Here is a 17104-nt window from a genome sequence, read left to right as displayed (position 1 = left end):
TTCCCATCCCGCTACAAACAAATGAACAACGCATGGCGATTTTCTGATTTCGGGATTTTCAGTCTGCTAGTTTTAATCGTTACGATTCAAGTCCCTTTTATTTTTCGTTGTGTAATTGGGTGACTGTTGGAGTACATCCATAATTCTGATAAGTTTGCATTAGAAAATGTTTTCGATTTCACAGCTGCGCAATTTCCAAGGAAGGAATGTGAGTGTTGCAGTATTATTTAAAATTATATTTTGCGGTTTTGCTATTGTTCTTGAAACAGTAAATCATGCTATTGAATCACATTGCCAGGTTTTCATCCTAGCCCACCGTTTTCAAAGTACCTTGGTTTTAGCTGAACACAACAATGGCAAACTTAACCCTGTCACATTGAGTGCCATCACAGCAGCTCAGAAAGTTGGTGGAACTGTGTCCTGTCTTGTTGCAGGAGCCAAGTGTGGATCGGTAAGTTCATCAGATGATTGCGGTACTGAAGAATTCTGAAGCTTTGTTAACTTTTCAAACTAATTTTAGGTAGTAGAACAATTGTCCAAAGCAACAGGGATATCAAAGATCCTTGTTGCTGAACATGCCAATCTTCATGGGTTGTTGCCTGAACCCTTGGCCCCCTTGGTTGTTGCTACCCAAAAGCAATTTGGTTTTACTCATATTTTAGCTGGTGCTTCTGCTTTCGGAAAAACTTTGCTTCCCAGAGTGGCTGCACTGTTAGATGTTTCTCCCATTTCAGATGTAACTGCAATCACAAATGCTGATACTTTTGTCAGAACAATTTATGCTGGTGGGTTACTAACTCCTATGTATTTCTTTGTTTATATTTTATCATGTCTTCAATTTTACATTTAAATCAGGAAATGCTGTTCTGACATTGAAATCCAATGATGGCGTTAAAGTCGTTACCATTAGGCCCACAAGTTTTCCTGCTGCTCTCATGGGGGATGCCGTTGCTCCTTCAGAAGCGTCTACTCAAACCGTCAATTCCTCACCTAATTCCGAATTTATTGGACAAGAGTTGACTAAGTCTGATCGTCCAGAGCTTTCGTCTGCCAAGATCGTCGTTAGTGGTGGTCGAGGATTGAAATCAGGTTTGAAGGATAATCTTAATAGTTTATGCCTTCATAGTACAATGTTATAATTATATTATATAATCAGGTGAAAACTTCGAGCTACTTTACAAGCTTGCCGACAAGATGGGTGCTGCTGTAGGCGCTTCGCGTGCCGCTGTTGATGCCGGTTTTGTATCCAACGACCTTCAGGTTGACTAGCATTTGTCTTTTTCTTCTTTGTCAAAACTCCATTTGGTAATCTGGATTATTCGCGGACGTGGCAACTACAGGTTGGTCAAACAGGAAAAATCCTTGCACCGGAATTGTACATCGCTGTTGGAATTTCTGGTGCGATCCAACATTTGGCTGGCATGAAAGATTCAAAAACCATCGTTGCCATCAACAAAGATCCAGAAGCTCCCATTTTCCAAGGTAACGTTTTGATGGATATTATTCAATTTTCTTTTTAGAACTGTTTTTAACTATTAATTCATTTCAATCAAGTTGCTGATATCGGCCTGGTAGCTGATTTATTCGCTGCTGTGCCCGAACTCACCGAGAAAATAGGAAAAAAGTAAAAAAATTTTGAAGCGACGTTGTTGCTGATTTATAAAAAGAAACAATGCAAATGTGTACGGAATATGGGATAAAAACAAACAAAAAAATATACAGATAGTATCCTTCTACCCTCAAAGGTCAGAGAACACCCGATCTGGAATCCCTTAAATGTTGTCGACCATTCAATCAGAGCTTCTACACTCGTCTAGTCTGGGCGTCCGCTGATGCAAGGCCAGACAAGGACTCTTTGCGGAACGGTTGTTTTGTGATAGTATCGTGAGCCACTTGTCGATTCATGCAGAATCGGATCAGAACCATCTAGTCTCCGGAACGCATTCAAACTATTCGCGCCCATATAATAATGAGGTGTATTGTTCACTGCGACTGGGAGGGGGGAGGGGAAGATTACAGGGACTAACGAAGGCGATAAATAAACAGCAAAATGACATTCATTAGTCCTGACGAGAAAGCCGTCATAGTACCATGGAAGATGGGTCTTAAAGGGGGGTTTCAGTGGTTCCATCACAAGTGAGGCGTGCCGTCAAGACGCAGATATGCCCACTGATATCACAGGCCATTAAGACGGCTGAGAGAACTGTGCTCATTCCGCGTTTCTTCTTTTCCTGCTTCATCTTTCATCTTCATTTCGTGAAATCCTTTTTGTGCTGTACAGTGTCACATGCTGCCGCCTCTTAAAGGCCAAGTGTGTCTCTCTCGCACAGTGAAGCCCAGACTTTTCATTTAGACAAAGAATATGATGCCTGGCGGACCACCAAAGCTGAGGTGGATCTTCTCTCTAGGAGTTGTTGGCCAGTTAGCAGTCAGCATCTCTCCCGTCAGCCCGAAGACGTAACAACTGGTAAATGCAAGAACGAGCCGCCCTGGCGTCGACATCGCATTGCAAGATACAAAACTCTAAACGCTAAATCACGATGAAAAGCAATCCGGTTGCAAGCTGTCGTCCGCCGAGTCTCACGTTCCTTCCATTTAAGCGTGTATATTAGTAAAAAAAAAAAAAAGAATCGCTCAGATAAAACAATTCAGCAGAGCGCACACCCGACTTAATACACGTAGATAGACCCACACAGTCCGCACATTTTACGAGTCTATATTTTCGAAAATATGTTTGCAACTCGTTTATTTCTTTTGTGGGTTTCATGGTGAAGCATATCAAACCCCCGCCTGTCTCTCATCTGTTGATGACAATGACTCGTTGGATCGGATAATAGAGCTCTCTTCAACGGCGGGCAGCCGCTGCTGTGTTCTTCATACTCTTCGGTGTGGGGTGTGTGGTGCCCATCTCATCTTTCCGTCCGCAGAATTAGCGCTCTCAGACACCACTCGCCCTCTCCTGTGGAAAATCAATAACGAAAAGAGACGCTCGCCATCAGAGAGCAGACGAACATCAGTCATGCTAAGTCGCTATAGCTATAGATAGGCCTACTACTGGTATGGTCTTAGAGCAATACCCTCAACCCCTACGCACGAAAGAATTATAATACTCGCATAAATAAATCAGAGGGGGAAAAAAAGTAAAACCCGGAAAATGTTCGACGGCTCTCAAGTCTCAACTGTACGAATAAAAACGAATACGTCACATCGTATATGTTCGTATCACATGTCTAGTTGCGTAAATCCAGCAGTGAACAAAGACGAATTTGTAGTTGAAAAACAGCCAAGGAGTGGCGCGACGGCAGCAGTCGTTATTTCGTTTGAAATGGAAACATCTCGGATGCTATATAGGTATAGGAGATTATAGCTTCCAACACGACGGATCAACGCGACGAAATGACGGAAACGAGAGGAGTCTAAAGCTTCTTGAGAGAATATGGAAAAAAGGACTACTCAAGTATGTTTTATTTTATTTCTTTTTCACTTGGTTTTTTCTCCATCTGTTAATTATGTATTCAGTGAGAATTCTGCTGATACCTATGCACGCTGGATTGTTATTCCATCTTTGCTATAGAGTCGACCTTTATCAAAAGTGACTGCCATCGAACAACTATAGTTTTACTCCGTTTCTAGAAATGCACACAATAACCTATCGATTCTAATTCTTTCAATATTGTACATTGTACACGCTCGGTAATGCGTCGTAATAGGACGACGAGAATGCCAGACGGGAAACGGTATTGTGTCTCTTGTACAACAAAAGTCAGCTGTCCAGCCGGATCGCTATCCGAGCGGAATTGATTGATCCCGATTGATTCCGAAACCGGAAGGATGAATTCCGCAACTATAGCCCATTCCCCTGAGTGGCCTTACATACAGCTTTTACTTCCATTATCCACACACACATACTTTTTATGTTGATGGGATAGTGATCATTAATACTACATGTTCGATTCCTCCTATTCACTGTGGTCATGAAGCAAATCAATAGACGATGACGTATTCAACCGTGCCCTTCCCCCCTCAGTCAATTCAGACTCAAGTCGAAAGCCCTTTCATAAGAAAACAGCTATAGACACTCATACAGATATGTTTTTGGTGTATTAGTATTCTCCCAGCTTCTCGCCCCTAGCAACAATTTTCATTAAGATGATGCGGATCCATTAGCCAAGTCGTCAACTAACAAGGCTCCAATGATATTTAATCGTCTCTCTATAAGAATTAAGAATCGCGTTTCTATACTGGAGGGTTTTTAGCTCAGCAAGGGACATAAAACTGGTGATTCCGGCTTAAGATTGAGGCAAGTTCTTCACCATAAAATGGCAAGCATCCGCAGCAGCAGCAGCAACCAAAGAAACGGCACACAGAGCCGAGAAGAGTCGTGACACAGATAGAAGAATCTTCTCCGCTCAAAATGAGAGAATGGCCGGGCATTCAGCGTGGGTGCAGGAAGGAACTCGGAGAAGATCACGGAGAGTTCATTCCAATGATCGATGCGTATAGTGGATCGAGCATAGTTATACGCGACCAGACTCAAAGGGCGGCAAGGAGAATACCTCTAGAAATCTAAAAAAAGACGGTCGACCTACCCAATAAAAGGGGAAGAATAGAAGGCGCATTATAGATCAGTACTCTTCTTCTTCCTCCACGTCCACGGTATTTCCCAATAAGCCAATTACCTTTGAAAGGGACGAATGCCGGAGGGTTGAGCGTCACTCGAGCAACAAGGAGCCAGCTAGCGGCGACCGAGAGGTCCCGGTTGGCCAGGAATGTGTTGAACTTTCATCTTTCAACAGAAAGCCGCACCGTCTTTTCTTTTATATCGTGAAATATTGAATTGATTACCATAGCGGAACAGAGGGCGTGCCTTATACCAGCATCCCATCAGAAGAGCAAATGTTCAAGGCGACGGTGTCAGCGGTCAGCGGAGGTTACAAACAAAAACACCGGCGCCCACGCGCTCCCACAACCGATCGGCCCGTCCGGATGAATATAGGAAACCCGTTCCCCCAGTAGCACGGCACGCCTGTTTTATTCATGATGTCGAAAATCTTGATCGTTTGTCTTGCGGCTTGGTTGATCGCGGTCGGGTCTGTTATTTGGTTCACTTTTGTAAGAAATGAACCGGATCTACCTATATCCAGCACAGGATCGCGCTGCAGATGGATCGTGATTAAATGGCCCTTCAACACATCGGCCGCTGGTGAATCTATGATCTTCAGTGCTCCCCCCTCGATGCTGCTTATACGCTAAGTGCTCTTACATGGTTGATACCGGTACAAGAAATATTGACAATACAAGCGATGCGGCGCGGCCATCGGAAACCCTTTGGTGGCGCCGTAACAATCGCATTGGCCCAACGTCTAAAACGTTCAACGCCAATGCACTTAAGAGCTCCGGCATGACGTCGATCCAGCACGCTGAACGACAACTAATTGTATTTCTCGGAAAAAGCAAGTTCAATGTTGCTGCTGTGCTCAGCAGCTCACCCATCAGTTTTTCCTTCTTTGCTTTAACAATTTCGTTGCGTTACAATCATCAGATTTTATTTTTTTATTTTTATTTTCCGTGCGCTGCCGACTGTGCACCAATATGGGGACGACGTGGACGCTTGTTGCCGACGGGAAAAGCGCAGCTGATCGGGATGGGGACACAGTACAAGACAGTATATCATTGGGACCAGCACTTAACCAGCTCAGCTTGATGATGCCTAGCGCTTATTCATCGATCGAGACTTCAAACCGTATCCATCCTTCATGGTCCTCCTTATTCGTAAAAAAGATCAATCTCTTTGCGTTTTCAAATCGCTCGCAATGTAATAAGGAGAGACCAGCAGCAGCGCATTTCATCCATTACATTCGTCGGCGCGTTGTTAACCATTACAGGGGGAAAAGATTCGGGTCGAGAAATTGGCGGAGCGGCTGCTATAAGCCTGATATTGAAACCGAACACACATGGACAAATTTCTTGATCAAAAATGTTCCCTTTGTCTGGCGCATTCCTGTAGTCTTTTTTTAATAATAATCCGTTCCCAGGTAAAAAAGTACTGCCTTGCACTGTAATAAAATGATAGTTTATTTAAGTAAACTATCATTTTATTGTAGTGGACCTAGTAAAGTAGAAGTATCACTAAGTGGGCGTATTTTTTTTTTTGTTTCAATGTCAATATTACTAAAGACACACTGCTATATCACTGGTAGCGTATAGTACTTATCCTATATATATATAGTATTTGTCCCAAAATCCTTCAGTATTACTTGAGTTTTTCATATTATTACTTAAGTACATTCTAAGTACTTTTTCACCTGGGTTGATGTATGGCGTAAAGTTGTATGCGAGGATATACCGTTCCGACGCTCAACAAAAATCGAATAAATAGGAAACAATATTAAACGGATAAATAATGCTCAATTTGAAATTCCGACCAATAAATATAGATGCAGTTTCCACGACAACGACGCAGGAGTGTAAGCAACCAGCTGTTGTCAGGAAACGTTAAAACAGATTTCTGCATTGGTTATGGCCAACATCACGCGACCAATTAACAACCGCTAGATCTAAATCAACTTTGCATCAATTTTGGGTGGTCGTGGAGTATATATCAATTACAGCCATTCATAGGCATTTTTTAAAACAAGGTTTTTCGTTGAAATTGAATATCGCAGATTTCCGGCTTTCCGCTCAATAAATTTTCGCTTCAGGGATTTTATAAAAATTGTCTTTTCTTCAATCTAAGCGCGTCAACACTTCACGTCATCTTCTGCTTCACCATCAAGGGATCCAGTGATCCTATATTCTCATATCTTATCTCAAACTCTCCTCCGCTCTCTCTCTCTCTTCATTACGACTGTGATGAGGGATCAAGTGTAGATGACACTTTGTGACGTAGTACAGAGCGAAGAAAATCTCATTTTATTCGCCGCGGCCATCAGCAGCTTTATTATCCCCAAATGCAAGGGAAAGCCGACAGTGGAACAGCTGTACGCAAAGTGCTATAAATATACAAATAGTAAACACAAACAGAGATCAGTGTTGCCCCCCGCATCGTGCCTGATTGCTAATTGTACCGCTTGCACTGCTCTGATCGGATTGTCTCAAGCTTTTCTCCTATTAATCCTATCAATCCTATATTAAGTACAGCGTCAATTTTGTAAGTATCCCAGGTGAAAAAGTACTTAGAATGTACTTAAGTAATAATATGAAAAACTCAAGTAATACTGAAGGATTTTGGGACAAATACTATATATATATAGGATAAGTACTATACGCTACCAGTGATATAGCAGTGTGTCTTTAGTAATATTGACATTGAAACAAAAAAAAAAATACGCCCACTTAGTGATACTTCTACTTTACTAGGTCCACTACAATAAAATGATAGTTTACTTAAATAAACTATCATTTTATTACAGTGCAAGGCAGTACTTTTTTACCTGGGATGCAACAGCAGGCCAGTGACTGCATCACGCCATTCCAGTTGTTATTGTTGAATTAAAAAAAAACGAGTACCTGTTGAAGAAGATGTGCTTTTATCGATTTTCTGAAATGTCATCCACGAGAAATTTATCGATTGGAAATCAAATCCTTTCCTAAGAGTTTTATACGCTGCTGAATTGATGAGTTTGATGCTGTTGAATTGACAATGGATTGGGTATAATAAATGGATTTTTCCCTTTTTTTTTTCTTGTTGGAAAACTCCAGGCAAAATGCACGGTCGCGCGTGACGACTCAAAGGGGAAATATCACAAGAAGATGAGAGGAGAAAAAAGGGATCGCTTTCTTATCATTGACTTGAGAATGTAATCGAATGGAGGGGAGGTATCGAAGGGACGTCGACGTCGTGCGAGTCAGAAAGGACCCTTATTCCTGCATGGGGTGGTGGCGTGCGGCTGCTGTTGTGTATAGGTGGGCGTTGCCCTGCTACGTACGTACGTACACGTACGTGAACTGCTGCGCCCGAGCGGCTTTTGTGGATTACTGGCAGACGGTTGACTCTTTAATTGCCATTCCGTGTTCGTGTGGCACCAATGACAACTATGCTGCTCGTGAGCTCGTCCAAGGAGCCAGAAGAAAAGAAGATGGAAGACTGTGAGAAAACAAAGGCCAAAAAGTCAGGGCGATGCTGAGGAGCCAAAGAGATCGAGTGTTATAAACCATAGATATGCACAGGATATATATAAAAAGCAGGGCCAGCATAGCACCGTAGGCCGTGAAACCCAAAGCCGAGTCGCGATGCGTATATAACATCAAAGGAAAAGTCAAGACTGCCGAAATGCCTATACTGAGCTTCCATATACATAAAATATTCCCTCGGCTTCATTGCTTCGGCGCAATTCGCAATCACGATCCGCGGATTGATATAGTACTATTACTAGCTGCTGGCTGTGCTTCCGTTGTGCAATTACATCCACCCACGCGCACAGATTTTATTATTTGAAAGATTATTTCGAACCAAATCAACACCATTTCTCATCATCTGCCAAATAGTGATCTTCATCAAGAAGGTAGCCAAACATCATACAAGTCATATAGACGACGTACCTTCAGTGCTCCCATTCATTGAAACGTTGAACTTCAACCGTTTAACAAGAGAATTAAGAAGATAATTACCATACATAAAGTTGGGTGCGGTATTAAATTTGATTACAATGCCGATAATGGACTACATCTATGATGAAAACGATTCGGCAAATATTAGGATCAATAGGACAAGTAAAAAAAAATTAATTGAAAATAAGAGTGCCAGAACGTAGTTAACGCCTATATGTGTGAACATTTCCAACGCTGAGTGGATGCGTCTGTCTTTTCTGTTAGGAGAGCCGGCGGCCGCAGCCAGCGCGTGTTCCTACAGTAGATTCACGGAGTCGTCAGCGCATAGTCAATAGCCGAGTCTTGGGATTCACCACTCTTTGGCACCAGCATATAGCTCCGGCAGCAGGGCTAGCTCTTCTTGCTCTCTCTCATCCCTCCCCGTGGCAGCAGCAGCAGCAGCACTCTATCCAGCGGTGGCTGCTAGGACGGGCGTAGTCTTCCTTGGAGCTCTGCTGAAGATTGCCGGACAATCTGTTTGTTTCACACATCCATTCTGACGGGAAGTTTCGCATTCCCTTGTTCGAAAATCGTTGCTCGCAAATCTAGTCCGCCAACATCACAAGGTAAACCAACCGTTACTTGTTACTTTAAACTTGTTATTTTTCACTGTGAAACTAGGACAGCAGTTTGATTCTTACAGACATTGTATGTATTACGGTTAACAGAAGTTCAGCAATGACTTGACATTGGTGCGCCCGAGCCTGAAACACTACCAAAGGTAACGCAACAATTGATTCTAAGTACACACGCACTAGTACTTTTTCCCCCGTCTTGGTTGCTTCGGCAACATATTGGTCCAAACGAAAATAAGCAATAACTTGTGACAATGTGGCTGTTATTCCGATATGCCATTCGTCGTGGAAATCACAGACGATGCATATGATCTAACTAACGAAACATGACAAAATAATTAAGGAACACTGGAAATGAGAAAGGAAAAAAAAGCGGGTTCCATGTAATCAGTCGAGCGCGTGATCCGATTGTCATTGAAATTGATTGTTTCCATTCTTCTTCCTTTTCTGTGTCTTGAATGCGATCGCTTTTTTACTCTGAAAATGGTCGTCGGGGACGATTTGGACCCATCAACTTTTTCTAATTACGCGCCTTTTTTTTTTAAAATCGTACCTGGACACTGGAAAGTTTCGAACTGGCGGTATCTTTTCTTCGTGATGGGATTTAGAAAATTATACATGTCTCCTATGTAGGGCGGTAGATATAGTATATTACAGCAGGATGTCTATATAGCCAATCCATAGCTGATTATTAATTTCCAATGATTACGCTGAAAATTCCCATCTGCTCCTTAGATGATGAAGGAGTATAGGCTCCAGCGTAATAATAATAATCGATTAAAACAGCGCACGCTAAAGGTCAACCACTGTGTAAAAGACTAAAAGGTAAGGGAACTCACCGCCGAAAGTGAATTTGATGATCGTCCAATCATTGTAGATCAGCTTTAGATTGCCAATTAAGAGTCTTCTTTGCTATAACGGACATTGTAAAGGCCAGCTATGTTCACCTATAGCCGTCGTCAATTCCAACCCAATCAGAAATTTTCATATGTCCTCTATGTTCCACTGTTCTCCTCGTATCGATAAAAGCAGTTAGTGCGCGTCCTTGTTCCCGTTAATGAAATTGTCTATAGCAGGCATATAGCTACTGAGAAATTCGTTAATAGACACAAGCCAAAAGGAAAGGGACACGACCAAAAGGGAGTGACTAGGGAGAGATATCGGGTAGGTCCTCGCAAAAAAAAAAAAAAAAAATCCTTGCCCAGTCTTAAATCGTCGTTGCGAACAGACGACCATGACAATCATTTTCAATCAATCACGTCGGAGCATATCAGTCATAAGAAAAATTTATTGATTTAATTTAGACTCCCGGAGAACATGATTCAGACTGTCTAAGCCCTCAGCGAAATGAAGATATTCCCGCGAGGAATGAAACCCCAAAAAATTAATATTCGCTGCCAACGAGAATAATAGAATACTAACTTTTCTAGTTGTTAATTTTTAATTCTTCGTCGTCGTCATTTGATCTCTTAAAAAATTTGGGGCGGGGGCGTCCGACGTCTTTCTTTGGTTGATGCGCTTGAAATTCTCAATTAATCGACTGACGAGTTCATTGTTCGCACTTGACGGTTGTTCCCCCCACCGCAGCAGTATCCCCCACGAGGATCTGGCGCATCGTTGTGTTGTCAATGTAGCATTAACATATAATCGTTGCTACCGCGTACTGCAAGTGCTTCGACGCAGACAGGAATATAATAATATCTCGCAACGAATTTTCAAGTGCAGCAACAACCGTCTTCTTTTGTAGTCCACCACCCCCCCCCCCATCCATGCAGCAGCCAGGGTGAAGCATGTTGGAGTAGAACCAATACGTGCTCCGATGTGATGAGACACTGATTGGGTTTCTTCATTTCTAGTCTGTTGCCCTGCCTTCCCCCTATTCAATATCTCGCTGTGTGTCGCTGAGCGACGCCACAGACGTGGCTGATGTTCGGGACAGTATCGTATCACTCGGCGAGCGTGCTCGCAGGAGAACGAAGTCAATCACAAGGGGCTCAGTTTTATAGGAACTGGGCGGGGGCAATGGATGTTTTTACTGAAGAACACGGCGTATAAATAACTTTGATACCATCTCTTTTTTTGGCCATCCATTTTTCCCTCCGTCATATTTTTCTCCCTTTTTTTTTGCTTTCCTTTTAATTGGACCCACGACTCGACATTTCTTCATTTTTTTTTCCCGGCAAAGGAGGTCGAGAATCTGTTGAACATGTTCGATATAAATGATTTATCGTTAAACCCCGAGATAGAGACGATATATATACGGCCGTGAAAAAGTACAAATTTAACTAATTTCAGAGTATTTCAAGTTATAACGATGGAGTTATTATGAATTTCGTGGATATTTTTTTTTTAATCTTTTCTTGATATGTTACGTATTATTTCGTGTTCGGCTTTTTCAGGAGACCATCTTGTTGGAGGCCGTTATCATCCATCATGGGGATCCTCAGTGACGAATCGATGGAATTCCTGGAGCGATGTCGCCGTTCGCGCCGCTTGGTGCTTATCATCGTTGCCATTGCGCTCCTCTTGGACAACATGCTACTGACCACTGTAGGTAAGACTGCATAAGAGCGGGACAAGTGTGGGACAACATCACACAGCGGACAACAGTATAAGGGCTGGCTTCATATCCGTAGCCAGTGTTTTCATCGAATTAATCAAGCGCCAATTCGTAAGATGTGTCATTCTGTAACTTTCTCATATTTCTTCTTTCCGACATTGCCATGCAGAGACTATCTCTATACGTTTCATGCTTGCTGATGCTCAAATGAGATGCTAGATGTCATTGACACGATGGGTCGATATAGACTATCACTCTCTTTATAGGCCTATACAATGGCTTAAGATGAGGAGACGGAAGAATGAGACCGATGCCGGAATGTGTCACTGTGTTCGAATGCAAATTCCAACTCCATTAGCACTTTGCATCATAGGCTAGTCTAGCATATATCATAGCCGAGTCAACAAGAGCTCCTGCTCTTCTTATCGAACACATCTCAATTTCAGAAAGAGGGAGAACGTCCTTATATATATATAGCCTAGCTGTCCCGCCGAGTCAAGAAAATCACTTAGCGCCTAAATAACCTAAATTACACAGCATGTCTATTTATTTTGTTTTATCGCGCGTTTCCATTCAAATATTGCTTCATTTGTTCCCTTTTATTTTCGTCTTCTATTGTTTTTAAAGTTTTAATTTGACGACAAAATGTATCCGTTTCATTTACAGTTCCCATCATCCCGGAATTTTTGTACACCATTCGTCATCGCCACGACCCCGTGAGCAACGTATCCGTAGTCACTGAAGTAACAGAGCCGTTCGGAACTTACACGACTAGTACGATGCCAGGCTTGTTTGAAAACGGAGCTTACGAAGATCCTGGAATTAACGTCACTTCACGATGCCTCCCCGACTCCGCTAAACGTGAGTCCACCACCACGTTCATCAATTCATCTCATTTTTTATTTACCTAATCGCTCGCGTGACCCCCCTAACCAAATAAGTTAAGTTGGAAAATAAACGATTGGATTTGCACATTAGGTGATCCTGACTCCGAGTACAAATACATGGCCAAGCACAACGAGCTCATCCAGGAAAATGTCGAAGTTGGAATTATGTTCGCGTCAAAAGCTTTCATCCAGTTACTAACGAACCCGTTCGTCGGACCGCTTACCAATAGGTGAGAAAACCACTTCTGCTGCTCAAGTACAGAATTACTCACTGTCGCATCGCTCCGGGCTTCTTTTGGGGGAAAACAATCGCTATTCTATCTAGTCCCGTGTTGGCGATTTCCGGCATTCATATTCATTGCCCTGTCCTTGATAGTCGCTGTATATAGTCGATAAGGCTATATAGAAAGCGCTTGAAAAACGGTTTAGACACTGACACAGATAGAGCGGGAAAATGTATAGAGAGTGGGATGCTGACTGGTGTAGGATAGCGACTATCGGGAGTAGTGCAACATGTGCTGCTGAGACTGCAGATCCCATGAGAACGACGAGAGTCAACCCTGCTGCTGCTCCTGCTGTTTGCAATAAGCAGTATCCTGTTCGCTTTCCTCCTCTAGGCGACGCCGCTACAACTGATAATGAATAACTTTACCCTTCCAGCTCGTCCCCCTCACCTCTACCACTTGCTGCAGTAGATATTGTTGTATAATACGCACAGCGATGACGGCAAGAGATAACATCATTCGTACATAAACATCAGGCCATTCTCTACGTGATTGTATTCATACTCGGAATTGGGGATTCCGGACGGCATGCATTCCCTATCGTCCCTGTCGCCCCCTATCGAGTCCTTCCGCTTCTCCCTTGATGACTTTTCTCCCACGACACGCAACAGGCAACAACAGTCTCAGCTTTCCGATGCCTTTTATCACTGTATCTTTAAGCTATATCGCTAGCTGCTGCCAGCAGTTGACTTATCGGGTGTAGACACTAGATTTTAAATTAATATTTATAAGGACATAAAAAAAGCACCAAAATTGTAATATGAGGTGTGGGGTCAATTAACCGGATAATTTTTTTTATTTGTAAAATGAAGGATTTCATAAATTTATTTTAATTACAAGAAACTGGATGTCAAAATTTCTTCCAATAAGTTGATAAAAATATTTTCTAAAATATGCATTGGAAACCCATCAGTAGATTGTGGGACACAATTAATGCGTTTATTACAATTTGTCAGGATTGGCTACAGCATCCCAATGTTTGCTGGATTTGTCATCATGTTCGTGTCAACCATCAGTAAATAAAACTTAATTATCTGCTGCAAACAAAATTAATTTTCAAAACTTAATTGTTTATTTATTTGTTACAGTATTTGCTTTCGGGAGAAATTACACAGTTCTTTTTGTTGCTCGAGCCCTTCAAGGAGTCGGATCCTCTTGCTCTAGCGTTTCAGGTAAAATCAAAATTCATTGACATCATCTCGACGGTCGTCGAGCAGATAATGTTTTAACAAAATTGATTTAACTGACTGTAGGAATGGGAATGCTGGCTGCTAGTTATCCCAACGACGAAGAACGAGGCAACGCAATGGGCATTGCACTTGGGGGTTTGGCTCTAGGCGTCTTGATTGGTTTGTAAAAATAAAATTGGATTCCATGAAACATCATAGACGATGTCACGTAATGTAAAAAGTATACTCATTATTTTCTGTTGGTGATTTAAAGGGCCCCCTTTTGGTGGCATCATGTACCAGTTCGTTGGCAAAACGGCCCCGTTCCTTATTTTGGCCTGCTTAGCTCTGGGCGATGGATGTCAGTACATTAATTTTTTTACCACCACAATTGTTTCTGATAGATTTTCTAATTGATCATTATTTCTTTGTTGTTCTTTCATTATCGGAATGTTTTTAGTACTGCAATTGCTCGTTCTCCAACCGGCGATTGCCCAACAAGAGGACGAACCGCCTTCAGTCAAGGAACTGTTGATGGACCCGTACATCATCGTCGCTGCCGGTTAGTGATTAGCGATGCCAATTTGTTGATAATAACTGCCGAACATAACACGGAATTTAAAATAATGGACATGAACTAAATTTTGTGACATCCGCTATCCAGGTGCAATTACATTCGGTAATATGGGCATCGCAATGTTAGAACCGTCGTTGCCGATCTGGATGATGGATACGATGTGCGCTCCTAAATGGGTCAGTTATTTTTGAAATGTTGTTACATAATTCAATGACAATTGTTGATGACGAATGATTTATAGCAACTGGGAGTGGCTTTTCTTCCGGCATCTATCGCTTACCTAATAGGAACCAATTTGTTCGGTCCTCTCGGCCACAAAATGGGCAGGTTAGAAAATAAAATTTAATAATTTCAATAAATCTCAATAAATTAATATTTATGTTTTTATTCTTCTCCTACCCCGTCTCTGACAGGTGGCTAGCAGCTCTGGTCGGTTTGGTGGTAATTGGAGTATGCCTCATGCTGGTAAACGATTTTGAATTCAGTCTACACACAACTAACTGAAAAAGCTATAAGACGATCTGTTTAATGACAGATCCCGTTCGCGACTAACATCGGAGATTTGGTTCTGCCAAATGCCGGACTTGGTTTCGCCATAGGCATGGTTGACTCTTCTATGATGCCTCAACTGGGATACCTAGGTACTATGCACTAACGCGAAATCTCAGGAATGTTACTAAAATGCTACGATTTATTTGATTAGTTGACATCCGTCATGCCGCTGTCTATGGTTCCGTTTACGCCATCGGAGACGTTGCCTTTTGTCTTGGATTTGCTATCGGTGAGAACTGCAAGCTTTTTTACTTGACTACCGGTATATTAACTTTGATCATTTCTACGATTAATAACATTTTTCGCGACACAGGCCCTGCTCTTAGTGGAACTCTTGTTCAAACGATCGGTTTCGAATGGATGCTTTTTGGCATTGCCATCATCAGCTTTATGTACGCTCCGCTATTGTACTACTTGCGCAATCCACCCACAAAAGAAGAACGCCAGGTAATAAATAGACTCTTTTAACACCTTTTTCGACACCTAACTTAACATTGTAAATTTCTTGGCTGTAAACGTCACAGTAAAATAAAATCCAAAACGTTATACTAGCTAGCGGTTAACAATTTTTCCAGAAATTGAAAGCAAAAAAGTTTCTTCGTGCTTTTTTTTTAACATAAAAAATTGGACTATACATTTTTGGGGGGAGGGGATGGGCATTATTCGGATGCATGGAAGGTTGTTATAGAAAAGAATGTTCAGGATCCCGGCTCGGAAGTGGCAAAGGGTATTTTAACTTATGTTTCTGTTATTGTTGCAGTGTCTTGCCATGGCGGAGAAAGCTACCATCAGTTACAAAGCCTTTCAAAAAATGGAAGAAGAATATCCATAGAAAATAAAGCCGAAAAGAGGGGAACATATTAAAAGAAAAATAGACCACCCTGCTGAAAACGGAAAGAAATCGAAGAAGAACAAACTTTCGAAAAAAGAACGAAAATTACGCATTTTTTTATTTTCACCACACGCAAGCGATCCAACGTCCGATCACGTCCCTTTCAAATAATTGACTGCCAAAATCCAGTAAGGTGAGGCATATCGTTTGAAACCCGCCCTAGGACTCGCTATGGCTGAGTGGGTCTGTCAGCGGGAAATTCAAATCGATTTTGATTTTTCGGGCATTCCGCCTATATTCAACAAGAATAATTTCAAGACGCTGGGACGACTTATTTCAAGTGCGGTGACTGGACTTCAATCAATACCGATAAAATCCCTTTCCTCTATAAATTCTAAAAAAAAATGCACAATCGGTGACAGTTTTTTTTCAATCCTTTTTGTTTTCAAAAAATTGTTTCTGCTTATTCGCCGAGTGTTTTGCCGTGCTGCGTCTCCGTGTACCGTGTGCTGTGTGTATACTATTGCATCATCATTTAATATTTTGACTGTTTCTATTTGTTGATGGAAAAAAATTGATGTCAAATGAATGTCACACACCACCACTAAAACGCTTATCGTCTCTTTCAATCTATTTTCTTGATTCATTCAGCTTTAACTTGAAATTCTTGAATTCCATTCCGTAATCAGTAACGCTGCCCTAGAAAATGGATGTGCGCATCCACGTTTTGTAGGAAAATTTCTATTCGAAGGGATTTAAGCGTTCTACACGTCTATACTATTATTTCCATAACCTTATGCACCATAACCCAGAAAAGAATTTACGACAGTACTGGGAGAATGTATTTTCTCCCCTTCTAATCACGTCGAAAGGAGTCCTCCACCCGTAAGGGCGGTGTAAAAAATTGAATTTGACATTGTTGGAGCTGGGGTCTTTAGACCGCTGTCGACGGAATCTGTTTGGTCTTCGTTGTAGTAACTTTGCAGCCAACAGAAAGATAGGCAAAAAGAAAGCTGAAAGTTTATGATCGGGAAAAGATACAGTAACCCTAGCTAGTAAGCCAAAGTCATGTTTTCTCG

The 17104-nt window shown here is 41.9% G+C and overlaps 2 protein-coding genes across 4 annotated transcripts; both read left to right on the top strand.

The window, feature by feature from the left end:
- Window positions 1–15: 15 nt before the first annotated feature.
- On the top strand, window positions 16–1736 carry LOC124200393 (electron transfer flavoprotein subunit alpha, mitochondrial-like). Its single transcript, XM_046596623.1, has 7 exons — window positions 16–208; window positions 299–451; window positions 521–785; window positions 856–1089; window positions 1157–1260; window positions 1341–1482; window positions 1555–1736. Exons 1-7 carry the CDS (start codon window positions 167–169, stop codon window positions 1626–1628), a joined length of 1014 nt encoding a protein of 337 aa, XP_046452579.1. The 5' UTR covers window positions 16–166; the 3' UTR covers window positions 1629–1736.
- Window positions 1737–8955: 7219 nt separating this feature from the next.
- Window positions 8956–16635, top strand: LOC124206112 (synaptic vesicular amine transporter-like). Of its 3 annotated transcripts, none has more exons than XM_046603802.1 (17): window positions 8956–9155; window positions 9258–9310; window positions 11564–11718; window positions 12391–12585; window positions 12703–12841; window positions 13852–13910; window positions 13984–14067; window positions 14149–14244; window positions 14339–14425; window positions 14525–14626; window positions 14729–14817; window positions 14883–14968; window positions 15055–15106; window positions 15177–15282; window positions 15345–15422; window positions 15507–15640; window positions 15954–16635. In XM_046603802.1, the coding sequence occupies exons 3-17, from the start codon at window positions 11598–11600 to the stop codon at window positions 16023–16025; spliced, it is 1500 nt and encodes a 499-aa protein (XP_046459758.1). In that variant the 5' UTR covers window positions 8956–9155; window positions 9258–9310; window positions 11564–11597; the 3' UTR covers window positions 16026–16635. The 3 variants fall into 3 exon arrangements, with proteins under 3 accessions (XP_046459758.1, XP_046459830.1, XP_046459897.1); XM_046603874.1 differs by having other exon boundaries at window positions 8965–9155; window positions 9233–9310; XM_046603941.1 differs by having other exon boundaries at window positions 8965–9155; window positions 9211–9310.
- Window positions 16636–17104: the final 469 nt, after the last annotated feature.

This window comes from Daphnia pulex, chromosome 1 (genome assembly GCF_021134715.1).
Source record: "Daphnia pulex isolate KAP4 chromosome 1, ASM2113471v1".
NCBI classification, from domain to species: domain Eukaryota; kingdom Metazoa; phylum Arthropoda; class Branchiopoda; order Diplostraca; family Daphniidae; genus Daphnia; species Daphnia pulex.
Note: the sequence above shows the minus strand (reverse complement) of the source record. Positions and strands in the feature narration are given on the sequence as shown.